The sequence below is a fragment of the Poromitra crassiceps genome, assembly GCF_964638095.1.
Source record: "Poromitra crassiceps genome assembly, chromosome: 4".
Taxonomy (NCBI): domain Eukaryota; kingdom Metazoa; phylum Chordata; class Actinopteri; order Beryciformes; family Melamphaidae; genus Poromitra; species Poromitra crassiceps.
In genome coordinates, this window is record NC_139626.1 from 39,817,678 (window position 1) to 39,841,995 (window position 24,318).

Consider the following 24,318-nt stretch of genomic DNA (forward strand, 5'->3'; position numbering starts at 1 on the left):
ACGACGAGGCTAGCTGTCGATATCCGAAAAATCGAACGAGAAACGGAAGCGCAGTATAAAATGAGCTATCGTTAGCATGTCTCGTAGTCTTAAAAGTATCTTAAAAGGAACAAAGTAACGTTAGCAATTTGCGCAAGGAACAATAATTATCCCTGGTTTAGAGCTAGCGAGCTAACGTTAAGCTTCCCCCATCAACTTATCTGGAAACGAACTGCCAGGTAGTAATGCTAGTTTGCTAAGCTAAACCACTAAACACAAGCTAACCGATGTTTCAGAACTTGTGACTTGCTATGTTATGCTGCAGTAAAACACAGTCAGCTAATGTTCGCTTACATTAAGAAGAATGCTTTAGTTAGACCGTTGAAATATCTTACCTTAGCTACCAGCTGTGTGATTAAATGTGTTTTTTTTAGCAGGCATCTCTAGCTTTTCATTCTTATCTGTGACGCGAGTTACAGTATAACATTAAATCTGTCAGATTTGCATGTAGCGTAACGTTAGTTAGCCTATCGTCTGTTTACTAGCTAGCGTTATGTGCTCAGATCAATTTCAATGTAGCGTTAGCTATATCGTTGCAGCGTTACCAGGTGTACGAGAATGATCATACTTGTATGATAATGTCGCCCTCTGTACGATATACGACCTATAATGCCAAAATTACCACAATGTACGATAATTTGATCATTTTGTGACACTTAGTTGTTGTAATCAATATACTAATATGGACCCTATGTCTGTTTATACATGTCTTCTCCAACGTCTTTGCAGCCAATCATGCATTCATGTTCCCTAGGACAAAGTCATTTTAGTTCCGGTAGATATAGTGCTGGAATTTCCTACTCAAGTAGTCTTATTATTTTACTGTTCCTTTAGCGTTACCTCAGTGGAAGTAGCCTACTCACTGGTGTAAAATGTACTTTAAAAGTAAAGAACACAATTTAAAATGAAAGCTGAATGTTGTGATTTTAAAAACATAATCTCATCTCGTAATTAAAATTGCTTGAGTGGGCAGGCAGTGGTTAGTCACGATTTTGCGGACTGTGTCTGTTTGTGACATCATCATCAGTAATGTCATAAATCAGGATTTGTGATGTCATAAATCCTTCCTGGCTGAGGCTATATACATAAGTGGTGGAAGATGCAAGGCATTTAGTCTGCCGGAAAGGCATAATAATAATAAGCTGCTGCTTGCGAATGATAATTTCCCTCCAAAAACGAGTATTTTGACCCTCAGGTACGATAATCCAACATTTCCCACCTGGCAACACGGTATCATTGGTCTATCGGAATTTAAAATAAACTAAGTGATTTGCATGAGACTCACCTTCTGAGCTCTGTCACCAGAGAGACAGTCGTCTTGTGAACAGTTAGCAAACAACACGTTTAGTTTTTGGCTGTTGAAGTTTTCGCTGTTTTTATATTCGTTCATTGTGTGTTGCCAGACAGGATGGATCCAGCCCTACTGAGGGAGAGGGAGCTGTTCAAGAAGAGAGCTTTGTCTACTCCGGCTGTAGAGAAGAGACCAGCTGCCTCAGACTCTGGCTCGCACAAGAAGAAGAAGACTAAAGTCGACAAAGATGGTTCAGGGTCCAAACACAGTGCTGGTAAGTGTAGCAGACTGACTGCTTTGGTGAAAGGCTTCTTTCTGGTCTGGTGTTGGGATGGAAGAATCTGTGCCTGTCAGATAGGGATAGCCATAGCCTACCTTTGTATCCAAACCACTGCTCCTTTTCAATATTATCTTGCCTTAAGACAACTACTTGCCTCAAAGTAGCAGTTGGCATAATGTTCCTGGTGAGAGACCCAGCAATCTGATTGGTCAACTAGCCATTTGTACTGTTCTCAAATCAGCATAACAGCCACCCTTTGTTTATATATTTTATTTTGTTGGTAACTGTTGTATGATCACAATATTACACTCCAGCGTGTGCTTTACCGTCATTAGTGGCACTTCAGTGACCCGTACGGACCTCTGTGTGCCAATAACGACGGTAAAGGGTTGGAATTGGGGAGTTAGATCACCATAATATAATTCCATACTCATATTATGATTCCCGAGCGCGGCACTGCTGCTGCTCACCGCTCCCCCAGGGGATGCGTCAAATGCGGAGAAGAAATTTCGCACACTCAGGTATGTGACAATCAGTGGGACTTGACTTGACTTAAAGCACACCGTCTCGTGTAATATTGCTTAATTAGAAAATGTTGGTAATATAAACTCACCCCAGCGTGACAGCGTCACTACTGCTTATGTTTCTTTCTTACCACAGTAAGAAAAAAACAAGACTATTGTCCATTGTTTTCACTCAGCTTTTCAATCCACTGAAAACTCACTTTGTGTAATAGCAACACTGATTTGGTTTTCCTGACACACATGTATCATATAAGTTTAGTAACAAAACAAAATGTATGTTTTTCCTCACGCAGCACCAGACTTATTTCAGACAAATTCTCTATGATACTGCTTCTATTGTACCCCTTAAAGTGTAACCCCCAAAACAGCTTTTTTCAGCTTTTAACCAATATATATGGCTTTTGGGGTGGTGTGTGAAGAATTCTGGCCAAAATGTACACATTTGAGACCAAACTGTTACATATTCTACAATCTTTGTCATTTTCACTAGCATAAGTGCCCTCTATGGGTTCAAACCTGCTTTTTTGGGGGGCCTCAAATTAATGGACGATTTGGTACATCGTTACATCACGGCGGTATTTTTTCATGGTGTACTTCAATGTGAATCAATTGTACAGTATATCAGCTTCATTTTATGCATTAAATGTAGCGTGAGCCAGAGCCATGTAGATAGAAGAGTCCTGACAACTCCATTCACTCTGATGGACCAGTTTTTTACTCTCAAGAGTTCCAGGAAGTAAGGTCCTGGATTAAGCAGCACTGTCGAGTTGCAGCAAAATAGACAGTTTGTGTTGTACTCTGAAAGTTTTTTCCCCCCCCTTGAATCAAATTGTACATTATCAGCTTTATTTTAGCATGCAAAAGTAGCGTGAGATCCATTCCTGGCTGTTCATTGGCTAATGAGTCTCGCATTTTGGTCCTCCGCTGGCGCCACTCTCTCTCTAGAGGACACTAGCATGAGCCATTCGGGTGCTGGGATAACGTAATGCATTATGGGTAGTCGGCTACTGTGGCTAATGCTAGCGGCTAACGTTAGTTATTTTACATGGCAGTAAAACGCCACTGAATGACCAAATTGATATAACTTTTAACCATTTCGAGCATCACTGTTTCCATACGGACCATCAGCGTTGGTTAGTTGTTTATAACGCGACTATATTTATAACATACTCTGGTTTACGCTTTATAATTCGGATCTGAATACAGCCAAAGAGTATAGTGGGACAAGAGGAGACGCTTTTCTGCCTCTTTCCTTGTTTTTTTAAATGAGGCAGAATGCCGTTTTACCAGAAATCTGGGGGGTTAGTTCCCCTTCAATATAATTGATGCGACTGTGCTTTACTCTTATTTTCAAAATAAAATGAATAAAATTCACCAGAATGCAGGAAATTAAGTGTCTGACACTCAAAATCTCACGGGGGAGGACCCCCGTCTCCTAGAACCCCCCCCCCCCCCCCCCCCGCTTGATTTGCGTCCCTTATTTTTCCATTCACCTATTAGTTATTTTTCCATTCACCTATTAGTTTATACAGTGACTTTGCTGTTGTAAACATTACTGTTGCTCTAGAAACATGTAGTTATTTCAAAGATAACAGCCTACATTCTAATCACGTTATGAATGTATTCTTTAAAAAAATATCGTTTTTAAAAAGCAATTATTTAGTAATGAAAAAGAACCAATAAAAGTATATCGACAAAGAACCGAATCAATCAACAGAGTATTTCTGTTTATGTCAAATTCTATAAAAGTAAATAACAGTGTATGTATACTGTAGTCTAGTTTGTCAATTTATTTTGCCATTGTAATAATATTATTTTTTCCGTTTATCGGTAATTAAAAAGGTCTTAAAGTAATTAAATTTGTACTTAAAAATGTGCAGATACCCCTTATGTCTCTCATTTGATTAAAAAAAAGGCCAAGATGTCACTACAGTACATCATTTCTGTGACCGTTTATTAGGCATGTTGTGTTAAGGCATATGAAATCATACAGTGTGCTCAATATGACATGGCCAATTACATCGCCGTGCAGCATCCAAGAGGATAATGTTACAATGCTAAACATGTTGACAATACAAACGGCTGGAGAACAACTTTACCCAAACTAATGATCATGTCCAACAAGCTTGAGCAGCGTATTTGTTGTTGGGGAACTGGGATATATATAGTGTATTAACTGCAAATCCTTCTTTATTGTAAAATAGCATTTCCCATCTGTAGACATTGTATCTTGTCTCATAAAAGCTCTCACTTGGGATAAATCCAGCAAGTCACCATTAAGTGCAACAATTGAATGTGGTACTGTAGATATTTCTTTTTAGCGATGTACACTGATAAGTGTTTGTTATCTTCGATATTGACAACCTTTGGCCGTTCATCTTCATTCTATAAAAAAAAAACGATATCCGATATCCTATTCCTATGTAGCCTGGGTGAACCCAGCCGCCACGTGACCTGCTCTCAGACCTGCTCTCAGTCACTACCTGTGACTAGTGAGCAGGGTCTGTCTGAGAGCAGGTCACTGGGGGGCTGGGTTTACCCAGGCTAATTCCTATGCATATCCTTTTCCTATTAGAATAAGCACCACCATAATATGATTGATTCTGCCGCAGTCTTTATCTTGAATGAAGCATTGCCATGCTGTGTTTTTCCAGGCCAGATTATTCGGGTGTTTTCTCTTTGCTCTGATGGGGTTTGTGGTGTAAAAATGGCTTCCAAGGTCTCCTCTGTGTGTTTTGAGGTGGTGATGAATGTACAGATGTAAACGACATTTCGTCCTAACTTGAGACAAAGACCCAATTAGGCTCACTGCAAACCACAGAGAAACGAAGATTGTCCCCCTGTTTTTATGCCCCCCCCCCCCCCCCCCCAAACTCCCCTGTCCCCTAACCTGACACAGCCAGATACAATCCCGCCCCCATCTGGCAGTGTCAGGCTACCTGTCCCCTCCATTGTGAGCAATCGGAGCTCTATTAGGCAGTTTTAAAAGTCCTCTTAGGGGGGTGGCGGTCAAAGTTGGGGTTCTGACCAGTTCAGCAATGAAAACCCTGCGTTTTCCTCTTCCTCGTCTTCATCCTTGCTCCCCCCCTGGCCTATACCACCTCGCTGAGGGATTCTGGCTCCCGGCGAAGGTTGCTCATCATCTTGCCAAAGGTTCCTGGCCCCTCCTCCTGCAGCTCTCGCTGGGTCTTTCCTTTGGCACAGCAGCCACAGTCCAGTAGCTCATACAGCACGGCCAAGGCAGCCAGAGACAGCACGGTGAGGATGAAGAGGAGAAGGATGACGAAGCAGGCCACATTCCAGCCGTCGTGGAAAGGGTAGACCTCCTGGACCTGCAAGGAGACCCGGGAGAGAGGGAACGCCTCGGGGAGACCGCTCGGGCGCATCGTGGCTGTGATGTTGGCCATGGCTCCTGTTTGGAGGGAGCAAAGATGGGGAGAAAGACGATGTCAATATCGGCAGCTGGGACCACATGTTTAGTTATGGGGGGCGTGCAGAAGAGGATTAGGGCCGCACGTGATTTTTTTTTTTTTTTTTTACTCTATTCTCAGAATCTTAGAATTCTGACTTTGAACTGAGAATTCTGACTTCATTTTCAGAACTTCTGAGATCTCCGATAATCAGATTCAGAACTCAAATACATTTGTGTCGGTCTCTAGTCCTCTCATGTAGCAACGCTAGGCGGTGACATCGTTATGGTGCTAAGGAAGGCAAAGTCTGAGAGTGAGTTCTGCCGCCATTTTACCAGCATTCGCTCCTAAAAATAACTTGAAGCAGCCTATTACGTTGAAAAAGGATCGCATCGGCATCTTGAGCTTCAAAGTAGGGATGCAATGTGGGATGCATTTTCACAAATCATCATAAAGAAATCCATTTTCATTTTCAATTGCGCAGCTTATGTGCTTCTTGGAAAAATGTCACAGTAGAGCCTAGAGACTGTAGCAGGAGAAAACCAATCCCTACCAGAAAAATGCCTCTTCAGTGAAAGGGGTAGTCTTGTGTCATGCTGTATCTTTTTAATGTGTTACGTGCGTATCGTATAATTAACTTTCCTCACGGCAATTTGACATCTTGAGGACTTCCTGACTTAAAAGATAAGCCTGGTTGCAAAAGGATCGCTGCACAGCACACTGCAATACGCTTGATTTGTTACGCTTTTGGCCATAAGGTCTCTTCACCACACGGGACAAAAACCATTGTCATCGTCAAGGTGATCTTGTGCAATGAATGTACACTTTGTTGATTCATGTTTCTCTCCCCTGCTCTCCTTTCACACGTTCAGGCCACACCTGCCAGTTTAGCTCCTGAGGAAACAGTGTGTCACCATCTCCTCCCACACACACATGCACACATACTGTAAACACTCTCAATGAGCCCCATCAGTATCAAGCTCAAACACACTCGCACCCAAGGGCTACTGACCCAGTTTGCAGTCAGACCCAGGAGCTACTACTGGCCCAGTCAGACCCAGGAGGTACTGGCCCAGTCAGACCCAGGAGGTACTGGCCCAGTCAGACCCAGGAGCTACTGGCCCAGTCAGACCCAGGGGCTACTGACAGTTTGCTTGAGTGAACTGTAGAGATGAGGGCAGGAAGATGGGGGAGCAAGGGAGGATGGGGGTAATGGGTTAGCCCTGCTGAAGCACTTCTCTTCAGACCAGGCTAATCCTGAATATGTCCCCTTTTTTCACATTTGGCTAACAGCTGATCTCGCCACGTGTTAAACCGTAAGATAGACCTGGCTGCAGTGGGGTAGCTTAGCAAGTATGACCTGTGTGTGTGTGTGTTTATGTGTAGAGTGTTTTGGCGCACACGCTCAGATAGCAGAGTGCTGCTTGTGTAATGGTAGCTGGGCTATCGACTTCAGATGGCACCATGTAACGTGATACAACAGCCCTGTCTGTTGTAGTGGCTGCAGTTGCCTCAAGAAGAGCTTGTAACACATTTTCACCTCGGTCGGGAGAGGCGGGACCTAAAACTCGCAAAAACGGATTACCTCTTCGATCACGTGCGATGCTAATACAAAACATTGCTAAACAAACATCATCCTAACGAATGGCTGTGACCCTGTGTCTGTTGCTTGTGTTGTGTGATATGGTTGGTTGGTGGTATGGCCTATAAAAACCTTGACAGGTGTACTGTTTCATCCATGCTTTATGTACACATGAAGCTCTTTTAATGAATTGATTGTGATTGGAACGATATATATATATATATATATATATATATATATATATATATATATATATATATATATATTCAGTGTTTCCCCTAGAAAAGGTTTCAGGCCTGGAGGGATTTCGAAACATACCCCGACCGCAACGGTGGGGGCCCTTGCTGGCGACGCAAAACTTTTAGCTAACCTGTTCCCATCTGTGTTCGCAATGGCATCCCAAGTATCATCATACTATTATGGGTTGCGATGCGAACAGTTGTATTATGGGATGTGCGTTTCCCAGGCACACGTTGTTGACACGTTTTGGGACAGCGCCGCACGCTGGCACGATGCTCCTAAAAGCAAAATGCTTATTGTTTTGAATGATTTGGCATCTTCTATTACTGTCAACATCAGTATTGTTGTATTGTAATAATATGCCTTAAAGGTTTATTGAAATTTTGGGGAGAGCAGGAAAAAACAAACAAAACAATCTTTTCTTTTCCGGCCTGGCGGGGGTGCCATTGGCCTGTAGAATGGTAGGGGAAACACTGTTATATATATATGTAATTTTCAGTAATGCGTTTTCAGCGCGTGGTGAGAATCAACATATATCTCACTTCTGCATGCTGGTAAAATGTAAGCTGTAAGGTTTGAATTGGACTCATGGTGGAGCTGCTAGGACAGAAGTATTAATGACTTATGGGATGTCACACAGTTAAGTGGTAATTTGGGTTACAGGAGCAAAGTGCTGTTTCCAGGTGCATACACGTTTATGCTGTCTTTCCTTGTCAGTCTCTCTCTTGGTGTAACCGTCCATCCATGGTCCCTCCACCCATCCCACACCCAGCCCATCATTTCCAACTTCATTTCAACCCCATCGCCATGACAACATCCTCTTTTACACCCACCTAATCTGTCTTGCCTGGATTTACCCCCCCCCTCCTCCTCATAGCATTCACAGGACAGATTGCCTCCCAGTAGCATCTGTTATTTTGTAGCCTATAAATGAAGCCCCACCCAGCACAGCAGCACTGCTCTTTAAAGTGTTCTAGGATCACATATTGCTCTATGGCTGACTGCACAGTGGCTGCCTCCCACACAACACACACACACACACACACACACACACACACACACACACACACACACACACACACACACACACACACACACACACACACACACACACACACACACACACACACACACACTTTATGTCTCTGGCCGGCTCCTCGCAGCTGTCAGTCCCTCATTGATTTCTCTAGAGAGCTGCATTTTGAATCCATCCAGGCATCTCCACAAACAGACAACACACACACACACACACACACACACACACACACACACACACACACACACACACACACACCCCTACACACACACACACACACACACACACACACACACACACACACACACACACCCACACACACACACACCATTCTGATGCTTGGTATTCAAGCGGGAGAGTGCAGACAGACTGATCCATGTTTATTTAATCCGGGGGGTGTATTATACTCAACCCTGTCATCAATATTACATTACCCTCAAAACATCTTTCAGCGTTATTTCATTATTGTCTGTATGATGTAATAATAACACATACATTGCTACAGTTGGTGATGCCGCATTGCCTATTGAAATTCTCTCTAATGTTGCTAATGGAGAGACACGGTCTCTACTGCAGGCAGGGATGTATGATCCAGCCTGTAAATGCTGGCTTATACTAACCAAAACCCCACGCAGTGAGACGGAGAGCATCTTATAGCCTGTAGGCTCAATCCGTCGTGTGGATACTTCTGATCTGTTGAGCTTGAGAAGGAAAACTGCAGACTCACCTGTGTGTTTGGATCGGTCTCAAGAGGATGCGAGTGAAGAGATGCTCCACCTATTGCTCTCTCTCTCCCTCCTCTGCGATCTCTCCTCAATCTCAAATTTTCCTGCTTGGTCCCCTCTCGTGCACTTTCAGCTCGCTCTCTCGTGCACTCGCGCGCTCTCTCTCTCTGCCACTCCTTGCACCCCTTTGCCTCTCAACCTAACTGCACAGGCTTCACCCTCTGTCATTGGCCATTTTGTAGGCCTGCCTCTGCACCATTCGCTAACTGTTCTGTCTCAATTTCAATGTCCCGCCCCCTAAGCGGTACACAGCAACAGCAGCTCCTGTCCACACCGTGAATCATTCATGAGTCAATGCCTGTGGGCATCTCTGATTGGCTGGTCCTCAGACAAGACCTCGGGGAGGCGGGGCGGGGGGGGGGTGGCATCTTTTGGACCAGCTGGCAGGACTTCAATTCACTCTATTATTCTTAATTACTGTAATATTCCAGGCTAAATTGTTGTGCTAGCTTTCTGTATTGTCAGCAGAGCAGATGTACTGAAATTCAAAACAAATTTCATGCTGATAAAATAAAAAATAATTAATTGATATTTGGATACAAGAGAAGTTGCTTCCAAAAAAACGTTTTGTTTTTGTCTGATTAATTTTTTTATTTGAACTTTATTTATACAGGGGTGAGTGAGGCCCTTGAGAGCAAGCTCTCATTTTCAAGGGTGCAATGTAAGAAATAAAACATTTATAAAAGTTACAAAATTACAAACCGACAAATACAAACAATCAAAACAAGATGATAAAAGCACATAATGTAAAACAAGAGCACTCCCCATATAGGGTACCCTCAAGGAGCACTAAACGACTCTAAAGAGACCAATCCCTCCAATTTTAGAGTGTCCTGGAGCTTATTCCATTTATCAGGGGTGTAGTGAATGAAGTCTCTGCACACCCAAGTGTGTGACAGGTGCGTCATAATGTCGTAATCACAGACTTATCACGGGTCTTCCAGTGGTGAAACGCTGGTATATCTTCCTGTAGAAGCCACAAATCTGTAAGATATCCTTTTTTCTATTTTTAAACATAAAAAAATGTGATCTGCCTACACTACCCACAATCCTAAAGTGTAACGGCGACGTCTTTGATTTAGGGCTGTGAATCTTCACTGGCCTCACGATTCGATTCGATTACGATTTATCTGTCAACGATTCGATTCGATTAAACGATGCATCACGATGCATCGCGATGCATCTTAAATCGATGCATCACTTTTTCCGCAATACATGATTTATTTTTTCTCACTTTCTTTTTTCTCACTGTGTGGCTACTTTTAAAATAAAAGTGCATTTGGAATTGCATTGTATTATGATCCATAATTAAAATAAACAACTGCATGTACTTACATTCTATTTTATTTTATTATATATACCGGTATATATATATATTTTTAATAATCGATTTTTGATATTTGTTAATCGATGCAGAATCGTGCACGTCCGCATCGCGATGCATCTTATAATCGATTATTTTTGACACCCCTACTTTGATTGGTGGAGCTCGCTGTATGGTCGGTCATCTGTGATTGGTGACCTGCATTTATTTCTCTCTCTGGCTGTTCTCTCTCTGGGGCGCTAATACCTGTAATGGCGCTGGTCAAGACCGCTGGTTCCGCCCACTGTCGCTCAGTGTTCTCCCATTGGCTGAAACGCTATGTCGCTCAATCATCCGCTAATCTGATTGGCCAGAAATGCCAGGATGGATTATGGGATGAATACACAACTCTTGTTCCTCCTTGTACATTTTTCCGCATGCGCAGCATGGTCAAGAGAAGGCTTTAGTGAAAATGAAGGCCCTTAAAAGCCTTAATCGCCATTTTATCAGGCATTACATTTTGTTTTAGCTATTTTCTTAATGTGAATAGCCTATTTGTCTAGAGTTTTTGTGTGTGCTAAAAGTTTATGTGAATATATTTATTCTACTCCTATTTTGCTCCTTTATTTAGCATGTAACTTTTATTCCTTCTCATAAACCTTAGTTTCCCACACATTGACTTTACTTGGGTGGTCAGCCCAATTTAACAGCCTCCAAACTATATTTGGTGGGACATGTATTTTTTTTAAATAATCAATAAAGCCCTTGACAGCGGGCGGGCACAGTCACTGGGACATTCACTGATACAATACAATACAATATAAATACAATAGAATGTAGCTGCCACCCCAGTCCAAAAGCGCAGTATGGGTGGTGTTTTGAAGGAGCTATAAAGATAGGTACAGTATAGGTTGATTCGTTGTTCTTTAGCTGTCATTCGGCGCCGGTCAGGGGCAGGGCACAAGACCGAGAATACTTGCTTGCTCATCTTCCAGCTTCCTGACTGTACCACACGGTGCGACTCTGGTACACCAGGCTTCGGTGCCGGGGCTGCAGGCAGTAGCCGATGCTCTGCTCCACCTTCTGGCATCTGCGGAGGAAGCGGCATCGATCCCTGGCCACCTGCTCCCAGGGGCCATGCCGGTCCTCCTCCTCGCCACAACTGGCGAAGAACTCTTCTACCTCCTCACAGAAACGAACCTTTTTCACTGTGACACAGCCCAGGGTGGTGGAGGTGGTAGGGGCTGCTGCATTGCTGGCCAAGGTTTCAGAGAAGCGACTGCCCAGCCTCTCCTCCGCCTCCTCCTTCCTATATTGGGGTGGGGACACAGCTGCAGTATGATGGGGGGAGGTTTTCTTGCCCCGGGCCGTGGTCCCGGGCCCTACCTCAGCGCGCGCTCGAGGCCAGAGGGAGGCCTGAAAGTTGAGGGGGCTGTAGGGATCCAAGGAAGAACTGAAAGACGTCCACAGGCGAAGGCTCTCCACTTCGTCCACCTCGCTGGCTGAGGATGAGTCGTCCCAGTTGTCAGAGCTCTGTGGCGGCGAGGCTGGGGAGCAGGAGAGGGTCGACGAGGCCTGGTTGGGAAAGGAGGCTGGTGTGGATTGGGGGGAGGCTGAGGCTGCTGTGGGGAGGGTCCTTGGGGCAGTGGCGTTGGTGTGGAGGCGTGCAGAGCTCCACAGGCGCCAGGTCTCAGAATCGGCCTCGTCGTCCGAGTCGGAGCCTTTGCTGTCGTCGTCGTCATCTTCATCGCCCGAGTCGGACAGCTCTGCGGAGCCCTTGATGTCGAAGCTATTTTCATCCTCACTGGACTCACCGTCTGATTGGCTATCATTGTCATCTTCGTTGCTTCGTCGGCTGCCCATGATGTAGGTGATGGCCTTAGTCTGGCACCGGGGACTGGTGACCACTGTAGCGGCCACGGATGGAGCCTTCTGAGTGGGTGTTTCTTCAAAGCCCTCCATCACTTCCTGTCTCTCCTCCACCTCCACACCTTTAACATTCTCCTCACAAATCGCTCCCTCCGTTTCTGTCTCCGATTCAGCTACCTGCTGTGGCTCTTCTTCGCAGTTGACTTTCACCATGAAAAGGTAATCTAGTTCGGGGGCTAACCGAAGTACCCGGCTACAGGAGAGAATGGGTTTGCCTGGCCTTAGGAGACTTTTCTCATTGGAGAAGTTATCCTGCTGGCTTCTCTTCAAGATGAGTGTCTTGGCATTGCGGTAATTTTCAACAGTGGGGTTGACAGCCCGATCTCCCGCCCTGTGCCGCATCCGTGCTGTGGCTTCTAGCTCTTCCCACTGGGTACACTGACTCACATTGGGTAACGCGACACTGTACATGGTGGAGGTGACACCACAGAGGGTAGACTGTCGCTCTGGGCATGCATGCTGACGTGGCCTTGAAGGTTGTCGGACTAACCCTATCACGCTTTGGAGAACCCACCCCAAATGGGTCCGGACAGTTGCAGGACCACCGGGAGGACCTAACTGGACTGGCTCGATGGGGGTGATGATGTGAGGTTGATTGGTGCCAATCAGGACCAGGGGTGTTGCATTTTCGAATGGCTGGATTGGCAGACTGACTAGGTGTTTGTCATGCTTCTTGAGTCTGCCCATTGGGTAGGAGTAGTCTGCCAGGCTGAGATGAGCTGCCGGGGAGATGTGGAAGGACACAGACGGCGACGACTCATGAAGGATGGTCCTCAGGGCTAGCTTTTCATGTGCCCCCTGCAGACACAGGTCTCGTGCAGCTGCTGGGAGGAGCATGGTATGCTCTGTCGCGTCATCCAGGATGGCATAGTTGTTTAGACTGCGGTTTCCATGGTGCAAGAGCACAGGGACAACCTTCAGCAAGATGCGGTTGCCTTCGGCTGGTCTGTCCACATACGGCGTTTCAGCGGTGGAGTTCACCAAGCAACTTTCCCCATTAGTTGGCTTGGTTGTCTCCTCAGGTGCTCTAACATTGATTTGATGCAGAACGTGCAGGTGTTTACCTTGGCACAGGCCGCAGGGCTTCCATTGGGCAGCTTGATGGGGCCTTGCGCCGCACCAGCACCGCCTACTGGTCGGTGTCCACTGTGGAGAGCTGCTGGGTGTCCACTGTGGAGAGCTGCTGGGTGTCCACTGTGGAGAGCTGCTGGGTGTCCACTGTGGAGAGCTGCTGGGTGTCCACTGTGGAGAGCTGGTGGGTGTCCACTGTGGAGAGCTGGTGGCTGTCATCTCAGCAGACTCCCATACCTCTTCTCGCACATGCCTGTGCTGTGCCATGCCTGTGGTTGTACTCATCTGTTTTGATACGGCACAGCATCTCTGGCTGATGAAGTCAACCAAATGGCGTGCTGGACGTGTCCGACGATTCGGATAAACTTCTTCACCTTTATACTCCATATCTGATCGTAAGGGTGGTTGTACTCATCTGTTTTGATACGGCACAGCATCTCTGGCTGATGAAGTCAACCTCATAGTCATCCAAATGGCGTGCTGGACGTGTCCGACGATTCGGATAAACTCCTTCACCTTTATACTCCATATCTGATCGTAAGGGGTAAGCGCTGCCATCAGTCTCAAAGGACCAAAATGTTTTGAAGTGACTATTAGTGAGTGACTGTATAGTTTGATTCATTATTTTGCTGGTAGACATGGATATCTACTACTTGTCTTCTACTACTTGCTTACTTGGTTGGTGGAATCTTCTACTTCGTACTCTACTTGCTACTAGTATTCTACTTGCTGCTTGCTGGAATATTCGCCTTGTGAGGGGGCACCCAACCTCAAACCATTATATACCCCCAGCCTGGGAGGGTTTATAACATCATTGATGATGTCACAATGTCTATGACATCATTGATGATGTCACAATGTCTATGACATCATTGATGATGTCACAATGTCTATGACATCACTGGTGACATCATCACTGGAATCACTCACTGATGACATCACAATTGCTGAGGAAACAATTGATGGATAAATCCAGAAGGAGGCGGTAATGCAACATAAAGGATGCCAACTGCCATAAAACACCACAGAAGAAGAAGAAAGTAGGACTGGTGCAACTCGAGCAATTTATGTCATAAATCACTGATGTCACAATGTCAACAATGTCCATCATCAATGTGACATCATCAGTTATGTTAAAAATCACTGATGATGTCACAATGACAATGTCTTGTTACTGATGTCACTTATGCATAGATCTTGTGACGATCATCACTGACATCAGCAGGGAAGGATTTCACTGATGACATCACTGACGAGATCACACTTGCTGAAGTGACATCACTCATGACATCACTCACTGAGGAGTGGATCGGTTCTGAGGAGATCGAGGAGGAGGCGCGATGGAAAAGATAAGAGGGACAGAATGTAGGGAAACAGTGGATGGATAAAACCAGAAGGAGGCGGTAATGCAACATAAAGGATGCCAACTGCCATGAAACACCACAGAACAGAATCACTCCCTGATGATATCATCACCGATGACATCACAATTTCGATGTTTCAGACGACCTGGCTTCTTTCTTTCTTGCCTCGGCCCCTAGTGGCCACGCCGTAAAAAATGTAACAAACAATTGTAACTGGCTTCCTTTATTTGTCAAAACATGTAGCCACACCCATAGTACCCACCAGTAAAAGGGATTCAGCGTTTAATTGGGACTTGGCTTTTAATTGACGTTTTACGCTCTTAAGACTTGTTCCCTTCAGTCATCGTTTTCCGTTGCATGTGTCAGTTTGTGTGTGAAGAGCTCTTGTCTGGTTTCCTGAGTCACCTGCAACCTGTCACAATAAACACTAGGGATGCACCGATATGAACATTTTGGCCGATGCCGATATCCGATATTAACATTGCTGTTATGGCCGATTACCGATGTCGATATGATCTGTATAAAAACACATTTCTATGATAATAAAATTTTGTATATACTGAAAAACACATGTAAACACTGAATTTGAAAAAGTAATGCATTTCTTTATTTCAAAAACATTTGTAAAAGCCCATAAATCATAGATTTACTGCATTATTTCATCTCAATGTGAAGAATTTGGCTGATACCGATAACCGATATTAACATTGCAACATCGGACCGATACCGATATGTTTAAAAATGACTAACATCGGCCGATACCGATATGATTGCCGATATATCGTGCATCCCTAATAAACACCCAGTCTTGGGGTTTGATCACCACCTGCCTCGCTCTCCTGCATTTGGGTCCTCACCACACCTCCACATAACAAAATGTACTCATGCTACTACCCCTCCTGGTGCATGCATAGGTCACTGACCAGGGCTTTCCAGTCTCTTGTCGGCTGGTATGAAATGCTTGCACTAGTACTGCTGTACGGGGAGCAGCTTTGACTACACAGCAGCAGGAGTCGGCTGGCTTGATGTGCCGAGACAGCGTGTACATGACCCCTAAGTCTGTCTGGTCTCATGTGGTATGAGACTGTAAACCATTGCCTGGAAGACAATAGGTTAGGAGAGGGGACTAACAGTCCACTCCAAAACACCAGACTGGTGAAGATTAGGCGTTGGACCCTCCTAGCTAAAGTAAGCTACCCCACCCTCTAAAAAGAAACTAGCTACTAAAAACACTCTGAACATGTTGCCTAAATTGTATTCTCTTTTCCTCCACAGAGTCCAGTAATGGCAGCTTTAACCTCAAGGCGAGCTCCGGCTACAAGTTTGGCTGCCTGGCCAAGATAGTGAATTATATGAAGGTATGTATGCCTCTGGAGAGGAGACATTTTGCCCATTAAGTTAGAAAAACAATCTTAGCATCAAATGTACTTGTGCAAAAGACCACTGGTCAGCGTGTGTTGGACTCCCCTGTTCTTCATGCTCATTGTTCCTGTCTGATTGTGTTCCTGCTCTTTTCATTGCTGCATTTCTAACTTGTCATCATCTCAATCAAAGCTCCTTTGAAAATTTGCAGAGTCCGCTAGGCCCTGTCACACCAGCTCTCTGCACCGAGTCCGCTAGGCCCTGTCACACCAGCTCCCTGCACCGAGTCCACTAGGCCCTGTCACACCAGCTCTCTGCACCGAGTCAGCTAGGCCCTGTCACACCAGCTCTCTGCAGCGAGTCAGCTAGGCCCTGTCACACCAGCTCTCTGCACCTAGTCCGCTAGGCCCTGTCACACCAGCTCCCTGCACCGAGTCAGCTAGGCCCTGTCACACCAGCTCTCTGCACCGAGTCAGCTAGGCCCTGTCACACCAGCTCTCTGCAGCGAGTCCGCTAGGCCCTGTCACACCAGCTCCCTGCACCGAGTCAGCTAGGCCCTGTCACACCAGCTCTCTGCAGTGAGTCAGCTAGGCCCTGTCACACCAGCTCTCTGCACCTAGTCCGCTAGGCCCTGTCACACCAGCTCTCTGCAGTGAGTCAGCTAGGCCCTGTCACACCAGCTCCCTGCACCGAGTCAGCTAGGCCCTGTCACACCAGCTCTCTGCAGTGAGTCAGCTAGGCCCTGTCACACCAGCTCTCTGCAGCGAGTCCGCTAGGCCCTGTCACACCAGCTCTCTGCACCGAGTCCGCTAGGCCCTGTCACACCAGCTCTCTGCAGCGAGTCAGCTAGGCCCTGTCACACCAGCTCTCTGCACCGAGTCAGCTAGGCCCTGTCACACCAGCTCTCTGCAGCGAGTCCGCTAGGCCCTGTCACACCAGCTCTCTGCAGCGAGTCAGCTAGGCCCTGTCACACCAGCTCTCTGCACCGAGTCAGCTAGGCCCTGTCACACCAGCTCTCTGCACCGAGTCCGCTAGGCCCTGTCACACCAGCTCTCTGCACCGAGTCAGCTAGGCCCTGTCACACCAGCTCCCTGCACCGAGTCAGCTAGGCCCTGTCACACCAGCTCTCTGCACCGAGTCCGCTAGGCCCTGTCACACCAGCTCTCTGCAGCGTGTCCACTAGGCCCTGTCACACCAGCTCTCTGCAGCGTGTCCACTAGGCCCTGTCACACCAGCTCTCTGCAGCGAGTCAGCTAGGCCCTGTCACACCAGCTCTCTGCACCGAGTCAGCTAGGCCCTGTCACACCAGCTCTCTGCAGCGAGTCAGCTAGGCCCTGTCACACCAGCTCTCTGCAGCGAGTCAGCTAGGCCCTGTCACACCAGCTCTCTGCACCGAGTCAGCTAGGCCCTGTCACACCAGCTCTCTGCACCGAGTCAGCTAGGCCCTGTCACACCAGCTCTCTGCACCGAGTCAGCTAGGCCCTGTCACACCAGCTCTCTGCAGCGAGTCAGCTAGGCCCTGTCACACCAGCTCTCTGCACCTAGTCCGCTAGGCCCTGTCACACCAGTTCCCTGCACCGAGTCAGCTAGGCCCTGTCACACCAGCTCTCTGCACCGAGTCAGCTAGGCCCTGTCACACCAGCTCTCTGCAGCGAGTCCGCTAGGCCCTGTCACACCAGCTCCCTGCACCGAGTCAGCTAGGCCCTGTCACACCAGCTCTCTGCAGTGAGTCAGCTAGGCCCTGTCACACCAGCTCTCTGCACCTAGTCCGCTAGGCCCTGTCACACCAGCTCTCTGCAGTGAGTCAGCTAGGCCCTGTCACACCAGCTCCCTGCACCGAGTCAGCTAGGCCCTGTCACACCAGCTCTCTGCAGTGAGTCAGCTAGGCCCTGTCACACCAGCTCTCTGCAGCGAGTCCGCTAGGCCCTGTCACACCAGCTCTCTGCACCGAGTCCGCTAGGCCCTGTCACACCAGCTCCCTGCACCGAGTCCACTAGGCCCTGTTACACCAGCTCCCTGCACCGAGTCCGCTAGGCCCTGTCACACCAGCTCCCTGCACCGAGTCCGCTAGGCCCTGTCACACCAGCTCTCTGCAGCGTGTCCGCTAGGCCCTGTCACAACAGCTCTCTGCAGCGTGTCCGCTAGGCCCTGTCACACCAGCGTTCTGCACCGAGTCAGCTAGGCCCTGTCACACCAGCTCTCTGCACCGAGTCCACTAGGCCCTGCCTGTCACACCAGCTCCCTGCACCGAGTCAGCTAGGCCCTGTCACACCAGCTCTCTGCACCGAGTCCGCTAGGCCCTGTCACACCAGCTCTCTGCACCGAGTCAGCTAGGCCCTGTCACACCAGCTCTCTGCACCGAGTCCGCTAGGCCCTGTCACACCAGCTCTCTGCACCGAGTCCGCTAGGCCCTGTCACACCAGCTCTCTGCAGCGTGTCCACTAGGCCCTGTCACACCAGCTCCCTGCACCGAGTCAGCTAGGCCCTGTCACACCAGCTCTCTGCAGCGAGTCAGCTAGGCCCTGTCACACCAGCTCTCTGCACCGAGTCAGCTAGGCCCTGTCACACCAGCTCTCTGCAGCGAGTCAGCTAGGCCCTGTCACACCAGCTCTCTGCAGCGAGTCAGCTAGGCCCTGTCACACCAGCTCTCTGCACCGAGTCAGCTAGGCCCTGTCACACCAGCTCTCTGCACCGAGTCAGCTAGGCCCTGTCACACCAGCTCTCTGCACCGAGTCAGCTAGGCCCTGTCACACCAGCTCTCTGCAGCGAGTCAGCTAGGCCCTGTCACACCAGCTCTCTGCACCTAGTCCGCTAGGCCCTGTCACACCAGCTCCCTGCACCGAGTCAGCTAGGCCCTGTCACACCAGCTCTCTGCACCGAGTCAGCTAGGCCCTGTCACACCAGCTCTCTGCAGCGAGTCCGCTAGGCCCTGTCACACCAGCTCCCTGCACCGAGTCAGCTAGGCCCTGTCACACCAGCTCTCTGCAGTGAGTCAGCTAGGCCCTGTCACACCAGCTCTCTGCACCTAGTCCGCTAGGCCCTGTCACACCAGCTCTCTGCAGTGAGTCAGCTAGGCCCTGTCACACCAGCTCCCTGCACCGAGTCAGCTAGGCCCTGTCACACCAGCTCTCTGCAGTGAGTCAGCTAGGCCCTGTCACACCAGCTCTCTGCAGCGAGTCCGCTAGGCCCTGTCACACCAGCTCTCTGCACCGAGTCCGCTAGGCCCTGTCACACCAGCTCCCTGCACCGAGTCCACTAGGCCCTGTTACACCAGCTCCCTGCACCGAGTCCGCTAGGCCCTGTCACACCAGCTCCCTGCACCGAGTCCGCTAGGCCCTGTCACACCAGCTCTCTGCAGCGTGTCCGCTAGGCCCTGTCACACCAGCTCTCTGCAGCGTGTCCGCTAGGCCCTGTCACACCAGCTCTCTGCACCGAGTCAGCTAGGCCCTGTCACACCAGCTCCCTGCACCGAGTCCACTAGGCCCTGCCTGTCACACCAGCTCCCTGCACCGAGTCAGCTAGGCCCTGTCACACCAGCTCTCTGCACCGAGTCCGCTAGGCCCTGTCACACCAGCTCTCTGCACCGAGTCAGCTAGGCCCTGTCACACCAGCTCTCTGCACCGAGTCCGCTAGGCCCTGTCACACCAGCTCTCTGCACCGAGTCCGCTAGGCCCTGTCACACCAGCTCTCTGCACCGAGTCCGCTAGGCCCTGTCACACCAGCTCCCTGCACCGAGTCAGCTAGGCCCTGTCACACCAGCTCTCTGCAGTGAGTCAGCTAGGCCCTGTCACACCAGCTCTCTGCACAGAGTCAGCTAGGCCCTGTCACACCAGCTCCCTGCACCGAGTCAGCTAGGCCCTGTCACACCAGCTCTCTGCAGTGAGTCAGCTAGGCCCTGTCACACCAGCTCTCTGCACAGAGTCAGCTAGGCCCTGTCACACCAGCTCCCTGCACAGAGTCAGCTAGGCCCTGTCACACCAGCTCCCTGCACCGAGTCTGCTAGGCCCTGTCACACCAGCTCTCTGCAGTGAGTCAGCTAGGCCCTGTCACACCAGCTCTCTGCACAGAGTCTGCTAGGCCCTGTCACACCAGCTCTCTGCACAGAGTCTGCTAGGCCCTGTCACACCAGCTCCCTGCACCGAGTCCACTAGGCCCTGTCACACCAGCTCTCTGCAGTGAGTCAGCTAGGCCCTGTCACACCAGCTCTCTGCACAGAGTCAGCTAGGCCCTGTCACACCAGCTCTCTGCACAGAGTCTGCTAGGCCCTGTCACACCAGCTCCCTGCACCGAGTCCACTAGGCCCTGTCACACCAGCTCTCTGCACAGAGTCTGCTAGGCCCTGTCACACCAGCTCCCTGCACCGAGTCCACTAGGCCCTGTCACACCAGCTCTCTGCACAGAGTCTGCTAGGCCCTGTCACACCAGCTCTCTGCAGCATGTCTGCTAGGCCCTGTCACACCAGCTCTCTGCAGCGTGTCAGCTAGGCCCTGTCACACCAGCTCTCTGCACCGAGTCCGCTAGGCCCTGTCACACCAGCTCTCTGCACCGAGTCCGCTAGGCCCTGTCACACCCGCTCCCTGCACAGAGTCAGCTAGGCCCTGTCACACCAGCTCCCTGCACCGAGTCTGCTAGGCCCTGTCACACCAGCTCCCTGCACCGAGTCTGCTAGGCCCTGTCACACCAGCTCTCTGACTCATCTCTGGCTGCAGAACTCACACCCACGTTGACAGATTTCTTATGTGATTTCTTTTCCTTTTTTCTTCTTTTTTGTGTTGGATATACATAGTTTTGACACTGGCCGTTGCATGTTGGGCACAAAAATCACTAGAGATTTGACTAAGTCCTGTCAAAGGTGTTGGGGCTGAGAATGACTTACATAAGAACACCAACTGTAATGTAAATATATGTGTATTCTATCCTTCACTCTCTCAGACGAGGCACCAGAGAGGGGATACATACTCCCTGGCCCTAGAAGAGATTCTGGATGAGACCAAACTGCTGGACATCAGCATGAAGCAGAAACAGTGGCTCATGAGTGAGGTGTGTACGTGTCCACTCCTGTGTGTGTGTATGTGTTCACTCCTATGTGTTTACGTGTGTTCTTTCTTACTGTTATGGCTAACATTTACCATCAGGAATACACTTGTCCTTCAAGATCATCAAAATATTAAATACATCTACACATCTCCCATGTGTCAATAATAAGCCAGAGAGCTTAAACCGTAAGTGTCGTCCTTCACCCATCCTCCCAGGCCTTGGCCAACAACCCAAAGATCGATGTGCGGGATGGGAAGTACTCCTTCAAGCCCAAGTACCACCTGAAGGACAAGAAGGCTCTGCTGCGGCTTCTGGACAAACACGACCAACTGGGCCTAGGAGGAGTGCTGCTTGACGACGTGGAGGAGGGGCTGCCCAACTCGGCCAAGGCAATAAAGGTAACGCACACATATTACACACTTTGGAGTGCCAAAGTGCCAGAGTGCCAAAGTCACACACCCTAGAACATTTCATTCAGACAAAAAAATATGAAAAAAAAAAAACTTTTTTGTTTTGGTCTGAGTGAAATGCTATTTGGTCTCTCATGATTCTAAATATAGCTGAATCACTTGGTTTGACCAAGTAGAACTATTTTCAGAATCAGAAACACTTAATTTGGCAAATTATTAAATGTATTTGCATCACAGGACACAGCAATTCAGTCAGATAAAGAAAAACTATTTTATAAGCATTTTATGAAATGTCTATGGAAAAATAACAGATAAAATCCCTTGGTATTACTTGGTATGCCTAAACCGGAAGAGGGCATGACTTTAGATCTCTACTCAAATATACAGTATGCCTGTGCATATGCTATGCCAAAATGTACAGCATGTGGACACATACACTCAGGCCCTTACATGAGCAGTTAGTTGGTATTTAAATGTTGTGCTTACTAAACAAGACCACTGTATTCATGCAGTGTAGAGATAGGAAGTTTAACCCATTTGCTCTCCCACAGGCTTTAGGGGATCAGATCATCTTTGTGACCAGACCAGACAAGAAGAAGGTCTTATTCTTCAATGACAAGCACTGCCAGTTTATGGTGGATGAAGGTGAGCATTGGTCAGGTTTGTCCGTCAACTGTTGAAAGATTTTATTCTTTTCCTCTGGCTGTTCCTATGATGAAAGGTTGTCTTTTGCAGGTTTAGACTCTAGTGATAGTTATTGATGGCCCATGGTAAACTGAAGCAGCTTGACATTACGCCGGGATTGCACTGGTTGCATTGCGTTGCGTTGCAGCTGTTCTCCGGTTTTGCTCCGTGCTCTGTGCTGCGGCAACACTAACCGGCTGCGTGCAGAGCACGTCACGGCTCTGCTCCGCCAGACAGCTAGAGTGACGAGACCCACAGGTTATCACGGTAAAATCGAGCGAGACAATTTGTATGTGGGATAAATACAACGACAAACAGGCAGAAGATCATTGTTCCCAACTGGAGGAGCAGAGGAGGGGTGGGCTTGCTTGGTGTTGTCCTTGTAAAAAGGATGTGTTGTGTCATATATTATTTTGTGGTTTTCCACTTCAATTATGAACTTTTCCTCATACATATTTGTCCTCTGGCTTGATATTGAATGCTGTAAACACCTCTGCCCTGTTGATTTCATGCCTGGCTCCGCCCAACTTGCTGCGGCTTTGCTCCGTCATCCGTGAAAAATAGAACCCTTGCGTATCTTTTTCGGAGAGCTCCGGATCGTCGGAGCTGGGACGGAGTAGACACGCAACGCAGCGGAGTAGGTGGGTGTTGACACAATGATTAGAGTGGAAACGTATCGGCTCCGATGCCGTACCGCAGCGCAGACGGACCGAACACGGACCTAGTGGAATGTAGGCGTTAACCTGGGCATTGTAAGATGGTGCTTGTCAACAAACCACATGCTCTGCAGGTTTTCTTCAGACTTATTTCCCCCCCAAACATTTGATATAAACAAATTATGGAATATTATTTGAAAATCAGTTTGTTGTGCTTTATCAGCATGCAGATCGATAGGTTGAGGCCACGTCTCGTCATAGACGCTGGTTTAGCTGGCTGGGGGCGTGGTCAGGGTGGGGTAAAAACCCCCGTTCTATCCATTCAGCAAAGTTAGAATTTAGCTGATAGCCCAGCCCAGGCAGACACGATCAGGGATTTAACCACCGCAGTAAACGCACATCTGAGCAGACGTCTTGTGTTCTGCTCTAGAACCCCCAAACCTGTAGTTTAGAGCCGCAGCACCGTCTTTTGGTGAGTCACCCCATGAGATATATTGGCGGTTTTACCCCACTCGCGCGCCAGCCGTTTAACATTTTGTGGGCGTTCCCAGACATGCAGACTGTCTCTATGCAATGGACATACATTTGATTATCGTGAAAGTAAATTATTGCGTTCATAGAACATTATACTGTATATCAATATTCTTAATATTATTTATGATGTACATTTTGTCCATATCACCTTAATTTAGTTTATATAATTTCCTAGCTTTGCTCCATATCTTGAAATCACTTACCCAGTTGTTTGTTCAGTGTAATTTTACAGGTTCATGCTTCCCTTTCAATTCTAGAATTCCAGAAGCTGTGGAGGAGTGTTCCAGTAGATTCCATGGATGAAGAGAAGATTGAGGAGTACCTGAAGAAACAAGGCATCTCCTCCATGCAAGAAACGGGGCCAAAGAAAGCGGTCAGTCAGTGTCTCTTTTGGGCCCCAACTTTGCTTGTTTTTCATTCTAGTCCTTACCTTCTTTCTGCAAATTGTTTCCCATACTTAATTGGGTTGAACATCCAGATTTAATTCACTTGAAACGCTGGCCTTGAATCAAAATGTTTAATCTCAGACTGATTACAATGACATTCATGCATATTTTCTCTCAATTGAGCGTTGGTTTTGTTGCTCTACTCTCTGGCAGTTACCAGTTCAGAAGAGGAAGAAGCCAGGCGGCCAGAAGAAGAGGCGCTTCAAGACCCACAACGACCATTTGGCAGGAGTGCTGGAGGACTATTCAGAGGGTGTGCCTACCAAGAAGTGAAACCCCATCCCACAGCGCCTCCTGCAGCCGGGAGGAGTGATGCGGAGGCTGCAGTGCAGAAA

General features: G+C 48.1%; 1 protein-coding gene across 2 annotated transcripts; it reads left to right on the forward strand.

Moving 5' to 3' along the window:
* The first annotated feature begins 31 nt into the window (after positions 1 to 31).
* gtf2e2 (general transcription factor IIE, polypeptide 2, beta) lies at positions 32 to 24,275 on the forward strand. 2 transcript variants are annotated; one of them, XM_083635670.1, is made up of 8 exons: positions 32 to 218; positions 1,443 to 1,604; positions 16,130 to 16,212; positions 21,149 to 21,256; positions 21,469 to 21,651; positions 22,215 to 22,308; positions 23,795 to 23,910; positions 24,137 to 24,275. In XM_083635670.1, exons 2-8 carry the CDS (start codon positions 1,448 to 1,450, stop codon positions 24,254 to 24,256), a joined length of 861 nt encoding a protein of 286 aa, XP_083491796.1. In that variant the 5' UTR covers positions 32 to 218; positions 1,443 to 1,447; the 3' UTR covers positions 24,257 to 24,275. The 2 variants fall into 2 exon arrangements, with proteins under 2 accessions (XP_083491796.1, XP_083491797.1); XM_083635671.1 differs by having other exon boundaries at positions 1,447 to 1,604.
* Positions 24,276 to 24,318: the final 43 nt, after the last annotated feature.